Source organism: Channa argus, chromosome 13 (genome assembly GCF_033026475.1).
Source record: "Channa argus isolate prfri chromosome 13, Channa argus male v1.0, whole genome shotgun sequence".
Classification (NCBI taxonomy): Eukaryota; Metazoa; Chordata; class Actinopteri; order Anabantiformes; family Channidae; genus Channa; species Channa argus.
This window is the reverse complement of record NC_090209.1, coordinates 9,459,126-9,474,463: the sequence shown is the minus strand read 5'-3', so window position 1 is coordinate 9,474,463 and position 15,338 is coordinate 9,459,126. Positions and strand designations below refer to the sequence as shown.

The window sequence follows — 15,338 nt, the reverse complement described above, 5'->3', positions numbered from 1 at the left end:
TTCTCCTGCATCCCCCTCAAAAAGGCATGAAATGGGAGTCATTAAAACATGCACACAGCTATGTATTTGCACATACAGTTGGTGCTATAAACTACGGCACATGGTCAGTAATCCTCTTACATCCCATCAGTATATTAAAACGAATATCTCCTGGCATTATATTATATACTGTTTAGTGCGCGATATCAATGCAACATACTGATATTGTAGTGGGTGGAGTGAATGAACGTTAATATACTGTTTTTGATTTTTTTTTGTGCAGCAATCTTTTACCAGCTTTAAGAACGTATGTGTGACTAAAACACATTTAAAAACAAAAGCTTGAGACGTGAGTTCGTCTTGGACAGCGTGGTACTGAATGTGCCACAACACTTGTTTATTGATGATATGCTTGACTGCTTTTCCACTGTGCACAATCCATGTTTGAAACACTTACTGCTGAGTCCGGTCACTTACAGTACGAGAAGAATGAATTATGAGCATAAAAAGAAGGACAAGGGCAAGATTTCAAGCACGGTACATAAATATGAATGAGTTTACATGCACAAAGAGATCCAATCACAAGTTTTTTGCTACTTTTGCTTAAAGGCTGGTGCTGCTGGGAGCAGGGTTTGGGGGCAAGGCAGAATACACAGTTTTACAGTACAGTACTTGGTTTTAATCACATCACCAAAGGGAGACAAGCAAGTTTCAATGCTGCAAGAAAAAGAGATAGAGAAATCCACAGAAAGGATTTATTAAAAGTGGAGATATTGATTGACTGAAACTACACCACACGGTCAAAATTGAGGACAGGTGGCCCCATTCTGACTGTGTACTCTCAACTGGACGAATCACAATATATGACATTGATGGGAGAAAGTTACCAATACAGGAGAGAAATGCATGTGGTGGGGGTCTTTAAGACAGGAATTGAGAGCGGGAGCATCTGGTGGCCAGCCACAAATATACACATCTGTGTCTTTTTAAGTTAAAATGTCTTTTATCCTGTTTCCTTACTTCACACTATAGTATACATACTGTACAATACACAGCCGAACTGCCACTTTGTCCCAGCAGGGGTGAGGAGAACAGAGAGGTGGCACAATTTTCTTACACTGACATTCAATACTTAATAAACATGGGAGGGGGCTCACATTCTCACACAGACACACACACACACACACACACACACACACACACACACACACACACATACAGCACATACACATTTGCACAAATGGTAAGAGACTTGTAAGAGTTAATGCTTCACAACACCGTCGCATAATGTACAAGAACCTTTATCATTAATTAAAAAAAACATGACTTCTTCAATATCATCTCCAAATGTTAAAAACACTGACATAAAATGAAATATCATATACACACCAACACATAGTGGTGTCGGTGGCATTGATAGCATAGTCCTTCTTGTGTTTTGACAGAAAATGGAGGAAGAGAAAAAGAAGTAGCCGTGTGGTCACGAGGATAAGATTGAAGTGGCATACTAAAGGACTGAGTGGTCCTTCAAAAGGAAAAAAAAAAAGTGCCAAGGTAAAGTGAATTCAAGTAATGTGTGCTCTGTACACAGGAGAAGGAGGGATGAGGGAAAGAGTGGGAGCTTAGTCCTGTGGCTCCAACATGGCCACTACTGACTCTTCCTGTGTTCAGTCAGGCTCATCGATGCATCAGTGGGTATTTCTCCATGAGCAGCTTTGGAGAGGACATTCATCCACTTGGCCTGAAGTTCTGGATCTTGGGCACTTAAGAGCAAAGTTTGCTGGGGGTGATGGAGCTGAAGGGCGTGTTTAATCTCAGACTTTTCGCCTGCTGATGGCGCTACTATGCTCACCTCGAAACCAGGTAGAGGCACAGCCCGTGCCCCCTTAGTATCCTACAGAAATGAGAAAAATAAGTAAGTCAGAAGAAAGTAATTAGCGTCCATAGTTGCATTTCTCTAGAAATGGAAAGAGAAAACACACTGTAAATACAGTGAGCAGCTGTCTGTCCCTTCAGCTGCCGGAGAATATATTATAGCAAGCATGTACCGTGAACCCTGTCCTCCTCCCTCCCTTCCCCCTCTTTTTTCTGTATAATCAGAAAATGCTTGTCCAACTCCCATTAATCCTAATCTTTGGAATGGCAGCTTTCTGCAGTGGGAGTGGGACATTAGTCTTGGAAATGAAACGCAGGGAGGCTTTAACAGGCTGACTTCCCTTCTGTGCCACTCTGATATGAATGACAGTGGAAAGCTTTCCAAACATGACCGCTTTGGGAATGTTTTAATTTTAAGTCAATCATATAAACCACTCTTTGTACACATCTCTTTGGGATGTTTTGAACAGATTTTGTTGCTGCATACAGCGCCAAGATTTCAAGCTACTACAGTAAATCCACAGAGTTGCTTCAGCCCAACAGTGCACTGTAAAGCCCAGGCACATAGAGGAGCAGCGGCACTGGCAGCAGCTATACCTGAGGTCAGATTCAGGACAACCAAATCCTCCTGGCCCCAATCTACAGAGCACAGACAGTGCACAGACAATCTGGCACGGGCAGGGATGGACAGGTCTGACTTATACACACTCATTGATGTGCCAAGGCACACCACCATACAGATGTTCTGCTTCAAAAAGAGGATGCAGGCAGGATGTACAGAAAAGCCAGATGGATGCAGCAAGATGCAAGAGACAATCGAAGCACTATGCTAATTTGGACATGTGGGTGAACTTATTTGCACATTTAAATTAACAGGACAAAGACATGAAATTTAACATTTGCATTTAAGTGAAGACTATTGTGGGTAGAAAGGATTCAGATGATAGAGTGTATTACTACATAAACTATATAAAAGAATGCAAAATGACACAACTAAAAAGGAAATATATTTTACAGCAACAGCAACATACATCTATCTTAGGTGTCTTTGATTTTAACTCTTACCTGCCCATTGCTCTGCAAGTACAACACCAGTGGCTCAGCCTTGGTGATGGACACCCACATTTTTGTCCAGTTTTTTCCTTTGTCCTGCACTTGGAGGTGGCCACATTGTAGACAGTTTTCCGCCATTAGAGATATTTGTCTCTGAAGATACAGTAATATAATATAAGTATATACAAGCGGTCCACTGACCATTTATTTCCCCAGTGTACAACTGAGCAAATCTTGACCTGACAATGATTTGAACTGAGTGCTGAGCTGTTCTACAATGAGCTGTGGATGTAAAATAAAATTCAGTTGCTACAGCAACTACAGTTGATATGAACTAATTTGTAATCATATTTAATGTTTAATTACAGCTTTAATTATGATGAGCAAATGACAGCACATATCTTCAGCTGTTCACTAGTGCTTAACGACAATGTAGGACATAGGGAGATTTGTACATGGACAGGTGTCCAAACTGCTGCTGCCATTTGTCTAAAGCTTTATGACATACAGCTCCCCCATGTGGTGCCAAATTTCAGTGCAGCTACTAGAGACAAAAGACAAACCTAAGTTGAATAAGAATATGAAAATGTCATTATTATATACAGACAAGGCCCTCTTTAGCTATTAGGTGTAATCACAAAAGACATTTGTTCACAGATCTGCAGATAATAGAAGACAAACTGTGACAGAGAAACATGAGGCAGCCTGACTGCTGAGTCTGAAGGTGAAGGTCTCTTTATCATATTAGTCATCATATAAAGATTAGCTGATCACTCAGTTTGGATATTACTAAATTCACAAATGTACACATGCTGCATGTGGACAATATGCATTTCAGTGTGTTTGAAATGATTTGACTGACACTGAAGGTGACATGGAGCACTGGTATACATGGAGACAAGGATCTCTTGGACTGGCATGAAAAGGCTGGACAAGGCTAAAAACTAAACTATCTTTCTCTCTGTGTGTGTGTGTGTGTGTGTGTGTGTGTGTGTGTGTGTGTGTGTGTGTGTGTGCGGGTTTGCATGCATGCATGTTCTTGTTTGTAACAGTCTACAAATGTGTGTCTCACCTCAGGCCCACTTTTCTTTTTCTGTTCACTAACACTGACATTCTCCAGGCTGGCTTCAAAACACTCTGGGCACACTCGGCTCGTTTTGTTGTCCAAGGTCTTTGAACATTTTGCACAGATGGCCTAGGACAGAAGGACAGAAAGAGAAAGAGAGATGGTGTTGAGAAGCTGCTCAGTTAGCACTTAGTTTGGCTCAAAGTTTATTTTACACTTGTTCCTAAATTTTTTTCTTTTCCTTAATTTCTACACCCTTATGCCCAAATTTCCCTTATCCAGTCCATGCTCACCGCTCCACAGGCCTTGCAGTGATGTTTGCGTTTGGTGAAATTGAAATTCTCGTTGCAGCCTTTACATGTTTGCTTCTCTTTCTCCTTTTTCTTGGAACTCTTCTAGGAAAGAAAATACAACTGAGTCATGTGTTGAGGACACTGTTCAATTACAGCACAGCTGAACAAAAAGGATTGTCTGACGGCTTGTCTTGCTTCATTAGTAGTTTGTCTGGCTGCCTGTCTTCCATTTCTCATTTCTATTACCAAAACAAACACGGGCACACTATTCTTCTTTTACAGACAATTAGAATGGAGCTAATATGGAAGTGTTCCCCACTACAGGCTGTCAGGTAGCTGCACTGTGGCATAAAGAGAGGAATCAATCTAAGTTTTAAACAGATAACATGAAGGCTTTCTGTCAATTTGTTTTTCATTTTTCCTTAGAGAAGTAGGTGTAACCCCTAGCACTCTCAAGCCAGGAATTTTATAATCTCCATAATAAGCCATCCATCCGAAGTTCACCTGAGAGACACATTTGATTCAGGTTGTGAATTGACCTTCTTCCCTTGTTCACTACAGTTTGATTTGATTAAGCTTTGACCCAGTAAATGATCTTATCCACAGTCCAGATTGTTTGAAAGAGGGGCATTTGCTGATGTCTCATTTATGAAGTAATGTTTGTTTATACAATTCTTATTTTATAAAAATAAAATAATGGAAGTTGCAGAGAGGGAGAGATGTGAGCCTGTTAGCCATGCTAACTCCTGTAGCTTTATCTGAAACCTAATGCTACCACATGTTCTGTCACCTCCTGCTTTTGACCAAATCACAAGTAATCTTCTCTGGACAAATTTTGAAATGGATTTAGCCACTTTTTAATAAGACTGTGAGTATGTACAGGCTGTAGCTGACTGATATCTCTTTCACTCTTAGTTTTCTTGCACCTGTTAAGGCGAAGCAGTACCTGCAGATGTGCAGGACTTGAAAACCACCATTACGAGGAAGCAACACCAGAAACACCAGGTTTAGTAGTTGATTGGTTTTCAGATGGATGTTGCCACAGGCCTATGCAGGATCTATAAATAAACTATAAAACAATGAGCCATAAGGGCATAACTACACAGCCAATGAGACAAAGAATGATTAGAGACCTCAGGCCCAACATGGCATATTAAAGTTTATTTAGTTTACTGGAAATTAGTTTGGTACCTAAACTGTGTGTGAAATACAAACTTATAGTCCTGTCCTAAAGGGTCAAAATCTAGTTTAGGGTTTTGTTTAATGTCTTTATACTACATTTGACTAGTGCATATTCCAAAATAGATTTTTGCCTAACGGAGTTATAACACAATTACTAAAAGCCAACTAATACACCCACAAAGCAAATAGACCACAGTTCAACAGTCTGAGACATGAGATGCCCAGAGTTTCTCTATAATAGTATCTTACCCTTTCATGCACTTTTTCACTATCCGAATCCACGGATGTGCTGCACCAGGGGCTCTGAGGAGGAGAACCAACATAAAGTATGAGTTGTGCTGTCGAGCAACAGCTGTGTGCTCCTGCGGTTAGACATCTCTGCCACTAGGTGTCAGTGTGGACCTGTTAAATTTGCTCCTCTGGTTTATGTCAAGTTATGTTTGCTGACGATTCAGCTCCAGGCAGCCTTAAGTGGGTCAAAGCAGATCCATAAGAGTTTTGTATACACTTGAGCTTTCCCTATTAGGTCATGAGAGAGTTCTGAGAGGCGAGACTTGCAGACGCTACGTGTGTGGCTGACAGAACAGAAAGAAAGAGCTTCTTTATGTGTCTATGATACTGCCTCATCCATAGATGGAGAGCTGTTTAGGCAAACAAAGACCAGGCTATGATGGACTTCTTTGTTGTACCACTGGCCTCTCGTGATCACAGCACAGGATGACCCACTAATGGAGTGATCAATGAAGTGATTTAGCGAGTGTGGTACTGACCGGTGACTCAGGAAGATGGTCATCCTCTCGGGAGAAGGAGCTGTTGAAAGCTTTATTGAATGTTTCACTGTTTTGTTTGTGCCGTTCAATAGTGGCCTGGATCACCTGAGGGTTGGAAAAGATTTAGAGGAGAGAGGAAGAGAGATCAGAGGTAAAGAAAGATGTGAGGAAACCAAGCAAAACAGTAAGATTGTCAGATCAGACACGTCAGCAGACCAAAGACAGTAAATATGCTAAGTTGCAAGATCACAGCACGATGTAAAAAAGTCTAATCTCATGTTACAGAGTGTTCCAGAGAACTGAGTTGAGTTAAACTGACTTTAAAAAAGAAAGTGATGTGTTAAGGTGACCTTCTTTCCCCTGCCTGAGTAGAAAACAAAGATGTCTGTGACATGCTCACTGCAGTAATCACACCCCAAACTAATGACAACAACAATGCCATTACACATCCCAAAGCATCATGGTCTTCTCACTATTGTGTCACAGTCTGTGTCACAGTCTGGAGGCCGGCCTGGCTGGCAGTAAGTAAAAAGACTTGCTGCTCTGAAGGCTCCTTCAATTTATTTCACCACCTCCTTTGTGCTTACAAACAGTCTAACAACACAGCAAAATCCCTTACAACCAACTGAAATATTACAATATCCTCTTCCTCCTGTGAGAAAATGACTGTGATAACAGGCTCAATGAGCAATAATGAGGGGCTTTATTAGAGAATATAATTCCCAAACACACTGAATGTACGTTGGGATGAAATCTTTGCTAATTCAATTCTCTAATAAAGCCAAACCACCAAAGGCATAGGCCCCAAAGTGGGACAGACCATGTATGCATGTGAGCATGTGTGTGATCCTTGCCTGAATCCAGTCTTCCTTTTCCTCAGCTGTCCTGAAAAGCAAATGAAAGATCATGAGATTATTTTATCTTAGTAAAAAGTACTAATCAACAAATGAAATGACTTGACCTTTACCTAAAATATAATTTACTTAGACAATAAACCCACATTGAAATAGACATGTATGGAGTCTTAAAGTGTTTAATTATGAAATAAACACAACCTGCATTACTTTTGTTGGAAGGCAGCAAGTTTGATTGGTTTCTGTCTCTGCTGGTTGTGTTTATTTACATTCAGAAATATTTTTGCATAGTTTTATCTTTACCTTACACCTGCTGACTGGCTTTTTGTGTTCAGTAGCTGCACATGTTACTTTTAGTCACTTAACTATCTACGCTAGTTTGTGAGCTGAGTTTATCACTTAACATGTAACTAAAGACAATGCCATGGTCATGAAAAGTGGCACTGAGCATTTATAATCTATAAAGTGGCATTTCTGCACGAGACAGTTTGCTTTATAACTGAATAAATGATATTTACCTGGCTTGCAGCTCCAGTGAACGCTGTTTGCCAATGATGGCGAATGTGTGAGGAAGGTTCTGCTTCACATTCTCCTGCACCTGAGGTCAAAAGGCAGAGGAAATGTGATCTATGTGATATGCACTGAGGTGAAGGGGTTAGATTGGAGGACAAAAAAAAAAAAAAAAAAAAAAAAGCAGGGCTGCACCTCCATGCCAGCAATGTCAATCCTCTCTCTGACGCTGAACTTTTGCCCCATCAGTCTGAGTTTAGGCACACAGTATAGCACCATATTGTTGAACTAGATCGGAGACAGAAACACTGCAGATGAGGAACGGTGCAGATAATATGATGCAAGACATATTCTAGCCGGATGATATTTCACTGAAATCTTCAGTCCACTCACCAAGTAAAGGTATCGGTCTTGTGCTGTTCCATTTTTTGCTGACATCTTCTTGATATGTCCTTCTTTGATTAACTCATTGGCTGGGTTAACTATGTCCTCTTCCCCCCCAAGCCGCTCATACACCTCCAGCAGTTTATGCATTTTCTCCTGAAATACAAAAGGAACATGAGGATGAGCATTTCAGAAGCAGAAGAGACAAAAAAACAGATGTCACTTTAGCAGAGGGGGTTATTTTGTTATCATTTATCAGCCCTGCATTCAGCGATGGGTTTTTCAGCAAGCCAGAATGCAGGTGTTATATTTCTATATTGATTTATAAACACATTTGTCTGCTTTAGGTGTTTAAAGGATGTGAGAAATGCAAGTATCATGGACAGACAGGGGAAAGAGATGAGGAGGATGAGTGTTAAAGAAAATAAGTCAAACTTCTGCAGGCTGTGAAACTCAAGGCAGGAAACAGCCATTTCCTGTCTGCACTAATTCAACTTGTTCTCTCCCTTAGACAAACACGTACAATGTTGCTGACTGACAGTACAGCATCAGCGACAGCAACTGTTTGATTTAGTAACACATCAGCTATTTATTTTCTACAAAACTCCGCCAGACAGTGAACAGGTTTAAAAGGTGATGAAAGAAAAGAACAGATGAATGACATGTAGGGTTGAGCAAAGTCTCACCATTTTCCTGATTGCTGCATTGGAGTGGTTAGCTGCGGTAGAGATTAGCTCCAGTGCCTCTGTAATGTTGCAAATACAAGCTTATTAGCATAAAGACCACAATAAAAAAAAATAACATAATGGAGTAAAACTGTCGAATATTACACACAAACTCAATGTGTGCATTAGGCTGTTTTTTAGCCAGCAGAGAGTCTGGTGCTAATGTCTGTGAGCACCTGAGTCAGCCATCTTAATCATGCCCTACATAAACAGAACAGACATGTCCTGGGGAAATTAAGCTTAAACAACTATGACAAAGTGCTTTTCAACTGGACTAGATAAGAGAAACGTGTTCCCAGGCAGAGGGGGTAGTGGTAAAGATCGTGTAAATGAACACATGTACGTGGGAGGAAAACAGATTATGTAAAATGTAGTTTTTGGGCTTAAAGACTGATGCATTGATGTAATCGGTCTCCACCGGGCAGTAGGTAGAGACAGCACTAAGCAGAACAGTAAAACATGGATTATACTAACTAAGTGTGGAACAAAAGGCGCTGGAGCTGCTGTGTGTGCTTGCATCAGCTTCATGATAGATTACTCTGTCTAGTCTGTGGACCTCTACCAACACCCCATTGCCAGGCCTCTGCCTAACTGTTTGCCACTCCTTCATGGTTGGTATTTCCTAAAAATGTCTTTCTGGGAGCAGTGTCAAGGCTCTACAAACATTTCCAAGCATTAACAATACCTAGCAGTTAAAGAAAGTCATTTTCTCTAGTTTATCTAACTTGGAACATGGGAGAACAGTTTCTGAGAGTTCTGAGCGTTTATAGGTGTGTTATTATACTGTAAACTGGGTTACATACCTCAAATATCCAAACATATGATGATATCAATTTTTTCATGTGGGCCAAATCTCATGAACCAGCTCCCAAACGAGGACTGAGCTGTGCAAGGAGTGCCTTCCTCAGAGGTTTACGCTTCTCAAACAAGCTGTGTTTACATACAAACACTGGCAAAAGGAATTTTTCTACTGACAACTTGAGTTGTTTGTCAGTTTGTGTCTTTGGGCCACAAACAGTTGGAGTCAGGGGAGAAGTGGCCGTTTGGTGTGGGACTAGTTACTCACTGCGTGACAATTTGACTTTATACCGTACCAATTTCTTGACCTTGAAATATCTTCTTCTCCTGATCGTTTGCACATTACAACTCAAGCTGCTTTATCAGCCCTTCATGGATCTGCATGGGTTTGCCTCCTTTCTGGTCTTACCATTGACACCCTCACAGTCCTGCTTTTTCTAATTATTGTGGAACTTCTAGCTGAATGGAGGGAGCACCTATTGCTTTAATAATTTATTCCAACCAAGCTTATCAAACCCTTTATGTTATTGAGACAAATATCAAAAATATATCAATATAGCTGAATAACGATCAACTTGTACAGGAAACTACTGTTAAAAAAATAACAACTAAAAAAATCATAGTCACACATTTTAGGCTGGACAAATGAATCAAGAGCTGTCTAAATTATCGCAAGTGCATTAAACCATTAACTGCGCAGTGTGCTGCACAATGGGTGGTTTGAACCAGTGTATTTGTACATTTGGACCATAAGAGAAAAGCTACAGCACCTAGGTGATTAGATAAGGTTTATATTAAGTCATGATTTACTGGCACAGATGAAGCACAGATAAAAACCGAAAGAGTTGGTTTAATGTCTCACTCTCTGCATCTTTTCGGTCAAGAGCGTCATCAGGCAGCTTCTTCAGGTAGTCTTTGAGCAACAGCTCATAGCGGGGAATCCTTTGGACCGGCTCGAGCATGTGATGCTGCAACGTCAGGTTCCCACACACATCCTGTTTCTGTAGGTTCAAACACAAAAACAAAGATTTTCAAGTGATTAATTGCAAAAATGGTTTGTGTAACAGGGAGCTCAGAGATTTCATATGCTCAGGCTGTAATCCTATAACATTATTCGCTGGGTAACAGAACATTAAAAACTTATTAAACTGCAACCAAAACAGTTTTGAATCAAACAAAACACAGTGCGAATCATTTGATACGTGTGACCAGAGTTTTCCCCACAAGTAATTTTAGACGTAGGATAGACAGTGTCACGTCCTTGGAGGACTTAATCAAATACAGTAATAGGACCTCACAATCTTACCTGTATATTCTGGACAACACTCTTGAACTGTGAAGACCGCTGTGTCCAGGTGTTGACGAGGTCCATGGCTCGGTCAAAGTTCTTCACATATTCACCATACATCTTCATGAACGGAGCCAATTTCTGAAGGATGTCTCCAATACGTGGGTTGGAGTCCCTACAGCAAACATAAACAGATTGATTTTGTCCTAAAAGCCTAAAAAAAAAAGGTCAAACCTTTATTTTCTCCATCTCCCTTAAGGTATGGCGATTTAAACCAACTTCAGTTCTGCTTGTTACCATTTTTATATTGTCCCATGAGAAGAAACTAGCAATTAAAAATGTCTTTCTTAGTATTTAAATTAAACACTAAACCAAAAGCTATTTGTTTATATTCAGTAATACATGCAGCTTCATAAATGCATATCCTACAAGTTGCAGCATTAGATGAGATGAGTTCCCAAAAATAAAGTGAGTAAAATCATAAAGTGACTTTATTATGGTGATTTCCCTGAGCATAGCCCGCTTTTGGACAAAATCCACTGACCAATACAGAGCCAAATCCCCTCTCGAATAATGCCACATTGATATGGTAGAAAAGCTGTTTATCTGCTGGGTGTGTATCCCTCACCATTCTCCAGTAATGCGGGTCTTGAGCTCAGGGAGCAGGAACTTGTCATGGAAACAGTAGATAGAGGAGATGTTGGAGAAGATCCCTGTAATGACATCCTGAGGGATTCCAGCCTCTGTGAGCTTAGTGCAAAATACCTGAGGTGGAAAAAAAAGGATTACATTTGTATACAGAATCTAACACAAGTATTTCCAAATACTTCTGGTCTGGCTTCAATTCACGCTGAAGGAATTTAAATATTGACAGTCAGATTTTCGTGTTGTTGTTTACACACACTTTAGCTTGCGTGACCACCTGCTAGATATTAGCCCTCCTGCTGTTCACGTGCTACTGTGGAACAATCCTATAAACTAGACAAACTACCAAATACAAACTTTACTTACTAAAAACTTACTTAGAGTTTTGTTTGGGGTGTAACACTGGCAATTGTCACTTATGATAAATCATTTCAAATCACTCTGAGGCAAATCACAAATACTATATTATGTCTGTAACTATTGATTGTTTTCCTTTTCAGTTATTTCATTTTATACTGTTCAAAATTGCATGAAATGACATTAAAATGGCCCATCGTGATTGGTCAGCACAAAACCTGCAATACTGGGACTAATAGATTAATCAATGGATACTTTCTTTAAATGAAAATTCATGTTAATGGGGAAAGACGTTGTGCAGCTTTTACTGTTTAATAAAACCATTGTTGTTACTCCTGCAATTATTACTTCACCCATCACTTCCCTCAGCTTTTGTTTCCCTTTCATCCACAACAATTCATAGACACGACTGTTTCCTGGGAAACCAGTGTCGTGTGAAAGTAGTGTATCAAAAACAGGAAGTTTACGGAGAAGTTTCTCTGCTCTTAGTAGTGAATAAACCATAGGTGTTGTGTGATAGGGCATCTGTGCACCTCCTCTACCACATGAGCTGAACAAAGAGGAAGAAGACTCAACCACCGTGAAAACATTGTCATCACAAAGTGAAATCAAATGGTGTCTGACGGAAAAGGCAAGAACTCATTTACAATAATGAGAGACAATTTAACAAAAGGGGCAGCAGAGCAGTGTGCAATAGAAATTCATGACTTGAGATATGAAAATAGAAAGCAACCAGAGTCTAAAGCACGACAAAGGGATTTTTTTTACAAGTGATGGCAGTTAGGGAATATGAAAAGTGTGCTGCATTAGAATTCTGTGCCACTTTGTATACTCAAGAAATTATTTAAATTATTTTACAGGGAAAAAAAATGACCTTCTTTGACAGTGTATTAACTGCTCTTCTTTCTTTTCAATTATATCAAACTGATGTTTTTAGACTTTGGACTATTGATTAGATGTTTGGAAATTGGTATAAATATTATTGACTGGCTGATGAAAAAAATATTTTAGAATAATATTTGTGTGTTTCAATAGAAAGAAATTAAACAGCACCAGCATAAAACCCAGCAAACGTTCTAATTAGAAATACAGCTAAGAGAATAGAAACACAAAACTCAAATCCATGGGATTAATTGTGTGTGGGGATCACACAACCACACACAGATGTGCCCTGTTACTCAGTGCATATATGCATACTCAATGCTAATTTGGAAGACAAAGCTGCATTTACGTTAGGCATTAAATATATATGTACATTTCTAAAAATGTGGACCAGAGGCGATCATTCACACTGTCACACCCACAAAGCCACAAACAGAGAGAGGAGCCACGTTACCTGGTCGAGGAGGTTGAGTCGTTTGACGTAGGCTTCTTCAGTGTGGAGAAGCTCTTTGGCAATGTTCAGGAGCTTCTGAGCCTCTGAGCACTGACAGAAACATACAAACACCATAAATTACATCTCAGACATGACAAGACACATTGAGCAGACACTTCAGCGTATTACTGAGGAAACCATTCAGTTCTTTGTGAGTTTTAACATGAGTTCAAGCCAGATGACAGTTACATTTCAACAATTAAAGCCAAAAGTACTTTGGTAATTACAAGATGCGAGAGAGTCCAAGTCATGAAATTTAAAACGAGCCCCAGTACAAAAAAATCAAATCAAATAAATCATTCAGCACACCTTAACTAAAACACTGTACACTGCAAATCCTGTTTCCCTGACTTACCTTTATACTACTTCTTGTAGCAACGTTTTTGTAAAACAAAGTTAAAGAGATTAAAGACAGTTTTGCATTATGCACAAAACTACTTGCTACTTCATCTCAATGCTTTCTAACCACACCAAACTCTGTGTCGTAAAGTCTCAAGTTCTTTATGATATAGCTCTTAAAGCAATGCCTCACAGATTTTATTTCAAAAAGGCCAAATCATAAAACAGCTGGGCACTATAGTTATTAGAAACTTTAAACAAACAGCAGAATTAAGTATATTTACTGCATTAGCCATAATTTTCATCTGTGTATTTGTACATTTATGTATGTCTCAGCTCGATGGTATATGTGTGATCTGCTCAAAATAAACTTCAGTGGCTCACTGGTGTGTGTTTGTGGACCACAATGAAGCTGCATGGCTCACAGAAATGAGTTTTATCAGGCTTTGTCTATAGAGTAGACACTAAGAATTGATTTTTCCATTATTCATTTAGATCTTTTTCATATTGACTTTTCACAGACATAAAAATCAACACTTATCATTTAATGCTTCGAACTGAGGCAAGAGTCAGTAACATCTGCAGCCACTTCTTGTAAATTGACATTCAGCTCTATTTTAGTCTTTGGTATAGTGCAGCCGTGGTAACCGATGAAATTGATATGATACTGTAAGTTATTAGCTGATGTGGTACAATGTGTGTGAAGAGCTGTTTCTGAAGGAGCAAAGATTGCATTAAAAACCTTATGATTAAAAGTAAAACACGATAATGCCTGTTAGGTCATCCCAATGACAGAGAACACACATCAGGGTAAAACAGAGTATTGTGAAAATGTAGCTTTCACAACAGCTGTCTCCCACATAAATGCACGTACAACACGCACGCACACACACACATGCACACACACACACACACACACACACACACACACGGCAGAGATGGAAGCATGAAACTTTCACCACATACTATATGGAAATCCAGCATTATCATCTAACACTAAAAACGAACAAAAGTGGAACTAAAAATTGTAAGTTTCCAAAGATGATAACACCCAAAATCGAACAACTTTTTTCTTTTCTCAGCTTGTCTATTCTCGCAAATGAACATTGCTCACAAAACCCACATCCTCTGTGGCAAGATTGTCATTATGTAGCCTTCAGCATACCAACTGTAGTGTCAGAGACATTTATCGAGCCACATTCACAAAATGAGTAGCAAACAAAATACACATAACAACACACCCTTCCTCTACTCAGCAGTGTTGGGATCAGGAAGCGCTGGAGAGCAGAGATACCTGACTGTGTGTGGGCGTTCAACAGAAGCTGTGTGATTGTGCGTTCATGTGACATGTGTGACTAAGAGACCGAGCTGGCATTGTTGTATAAGTCGGTGCTACAATACTAAAACTCTGCGACAAATTTATGCTGTTCAACATTTTCAGTCTGTCTGACCTTTTGTCCTTTTTCACTTCACATTGTTTTATCTTTCTGTCATGACCTCTAGAATCTCTTTTTCTTTGGTATGTGCAATACTTTACTTTGAGGCTTTTCTATCAGAAACAGCTGGTCTCCCATAAAGGAATCCCTGATTACACAGTGAGCAAAACCCTGATACAGTTTGCGGTATCAGTATTGTTTGTAATCAATAGTCAAAGTGAAGGATGAGAAAAAACTAAAACTTAAGCTCTGAGATCTTGCAGCCATTACCTGTGTCTAATGTGTCATCTTTGAAAATGTTGACCCACGCTGTGATAACAATACAATCTACACAATCTACTTTTCCACTACATCTAAGTTAGTTAGACAGTCTGATGTGAACTTTTTGTGCACAGTTTAAAGAAGCCCT

General features: G+C 39.6%; 1 protein-coding gene across 4 annotated transcripts in view; it reads right to left on the bottom strand.

The window, feature by feature from the left end:
• Positions 1-333: 333 nt before the first annotated feature.
• fgd (faciogenital dysplasia) overlaps positions 334-15,338 on the bottom strand; it is a 46,646-nt gene continuing 31,641 nt past the window's right edge. The window contains exons 5-19 of one of the 4 annotated variants that reach the window (XM_067527287.1): positions 13,116-13,205; positions 11,406-11,542; positions 10,796-10,952; positions 10,352-10,490; positions 8,653-8,711; positions 7,976-8,122; positions 7,778-7,870; positions 7,591-7,670; positions 7,073-7,103; positions 6,219-6,323; positions 5,698-5,751; positions 4,267-4,368; positions 3,980-4,102; positions 2,920-3,060; positions 334-1,873 (exon numbers count right to left, since the gene is read on the bottom strand). In XM_067527287.1, the coding sequence (XP_067383388.1) occupies positions 1,628-1,873; positions 2,920-3,060; positions 3,980-4,102; positions 4,267-4,368; positions 5,698-5,751; positions 6,219-6,323; positions 7,073-7,103; positions 7,591-7,670; positions 7,778-7,870; positions 7,976-8,122; positions 8,653-8,711; positions 10,352-10,490; positions 10,796-10,952; positions 11,406-11,542; positions 13,116-13,205 (1,704 nt within the window). In that variant the 3' untranslated portion in view covers positions 334-1,627. The remainder of the gene's footprint in view (positions 1,874-2,919; positions 3,061-3,979; positions 4,103-4,266; positions 4,369-5,697; positions 5,752-6,218; positions 6,324-7,072; positions 7,104-7,590; positions 7,671-7,777; positions 7,871-7,975; positions 8,123-8,652; positions 8,712-10,351; positions 10,491-10,795; positions 10,953-11,405; positions 11,543-13,115; positions 13,206-15,338) is intronic. The other 3 variants (XM_067527288.1, XM_067527289.1, XM_067527290.1) reach the window with 3 other exon arrangements.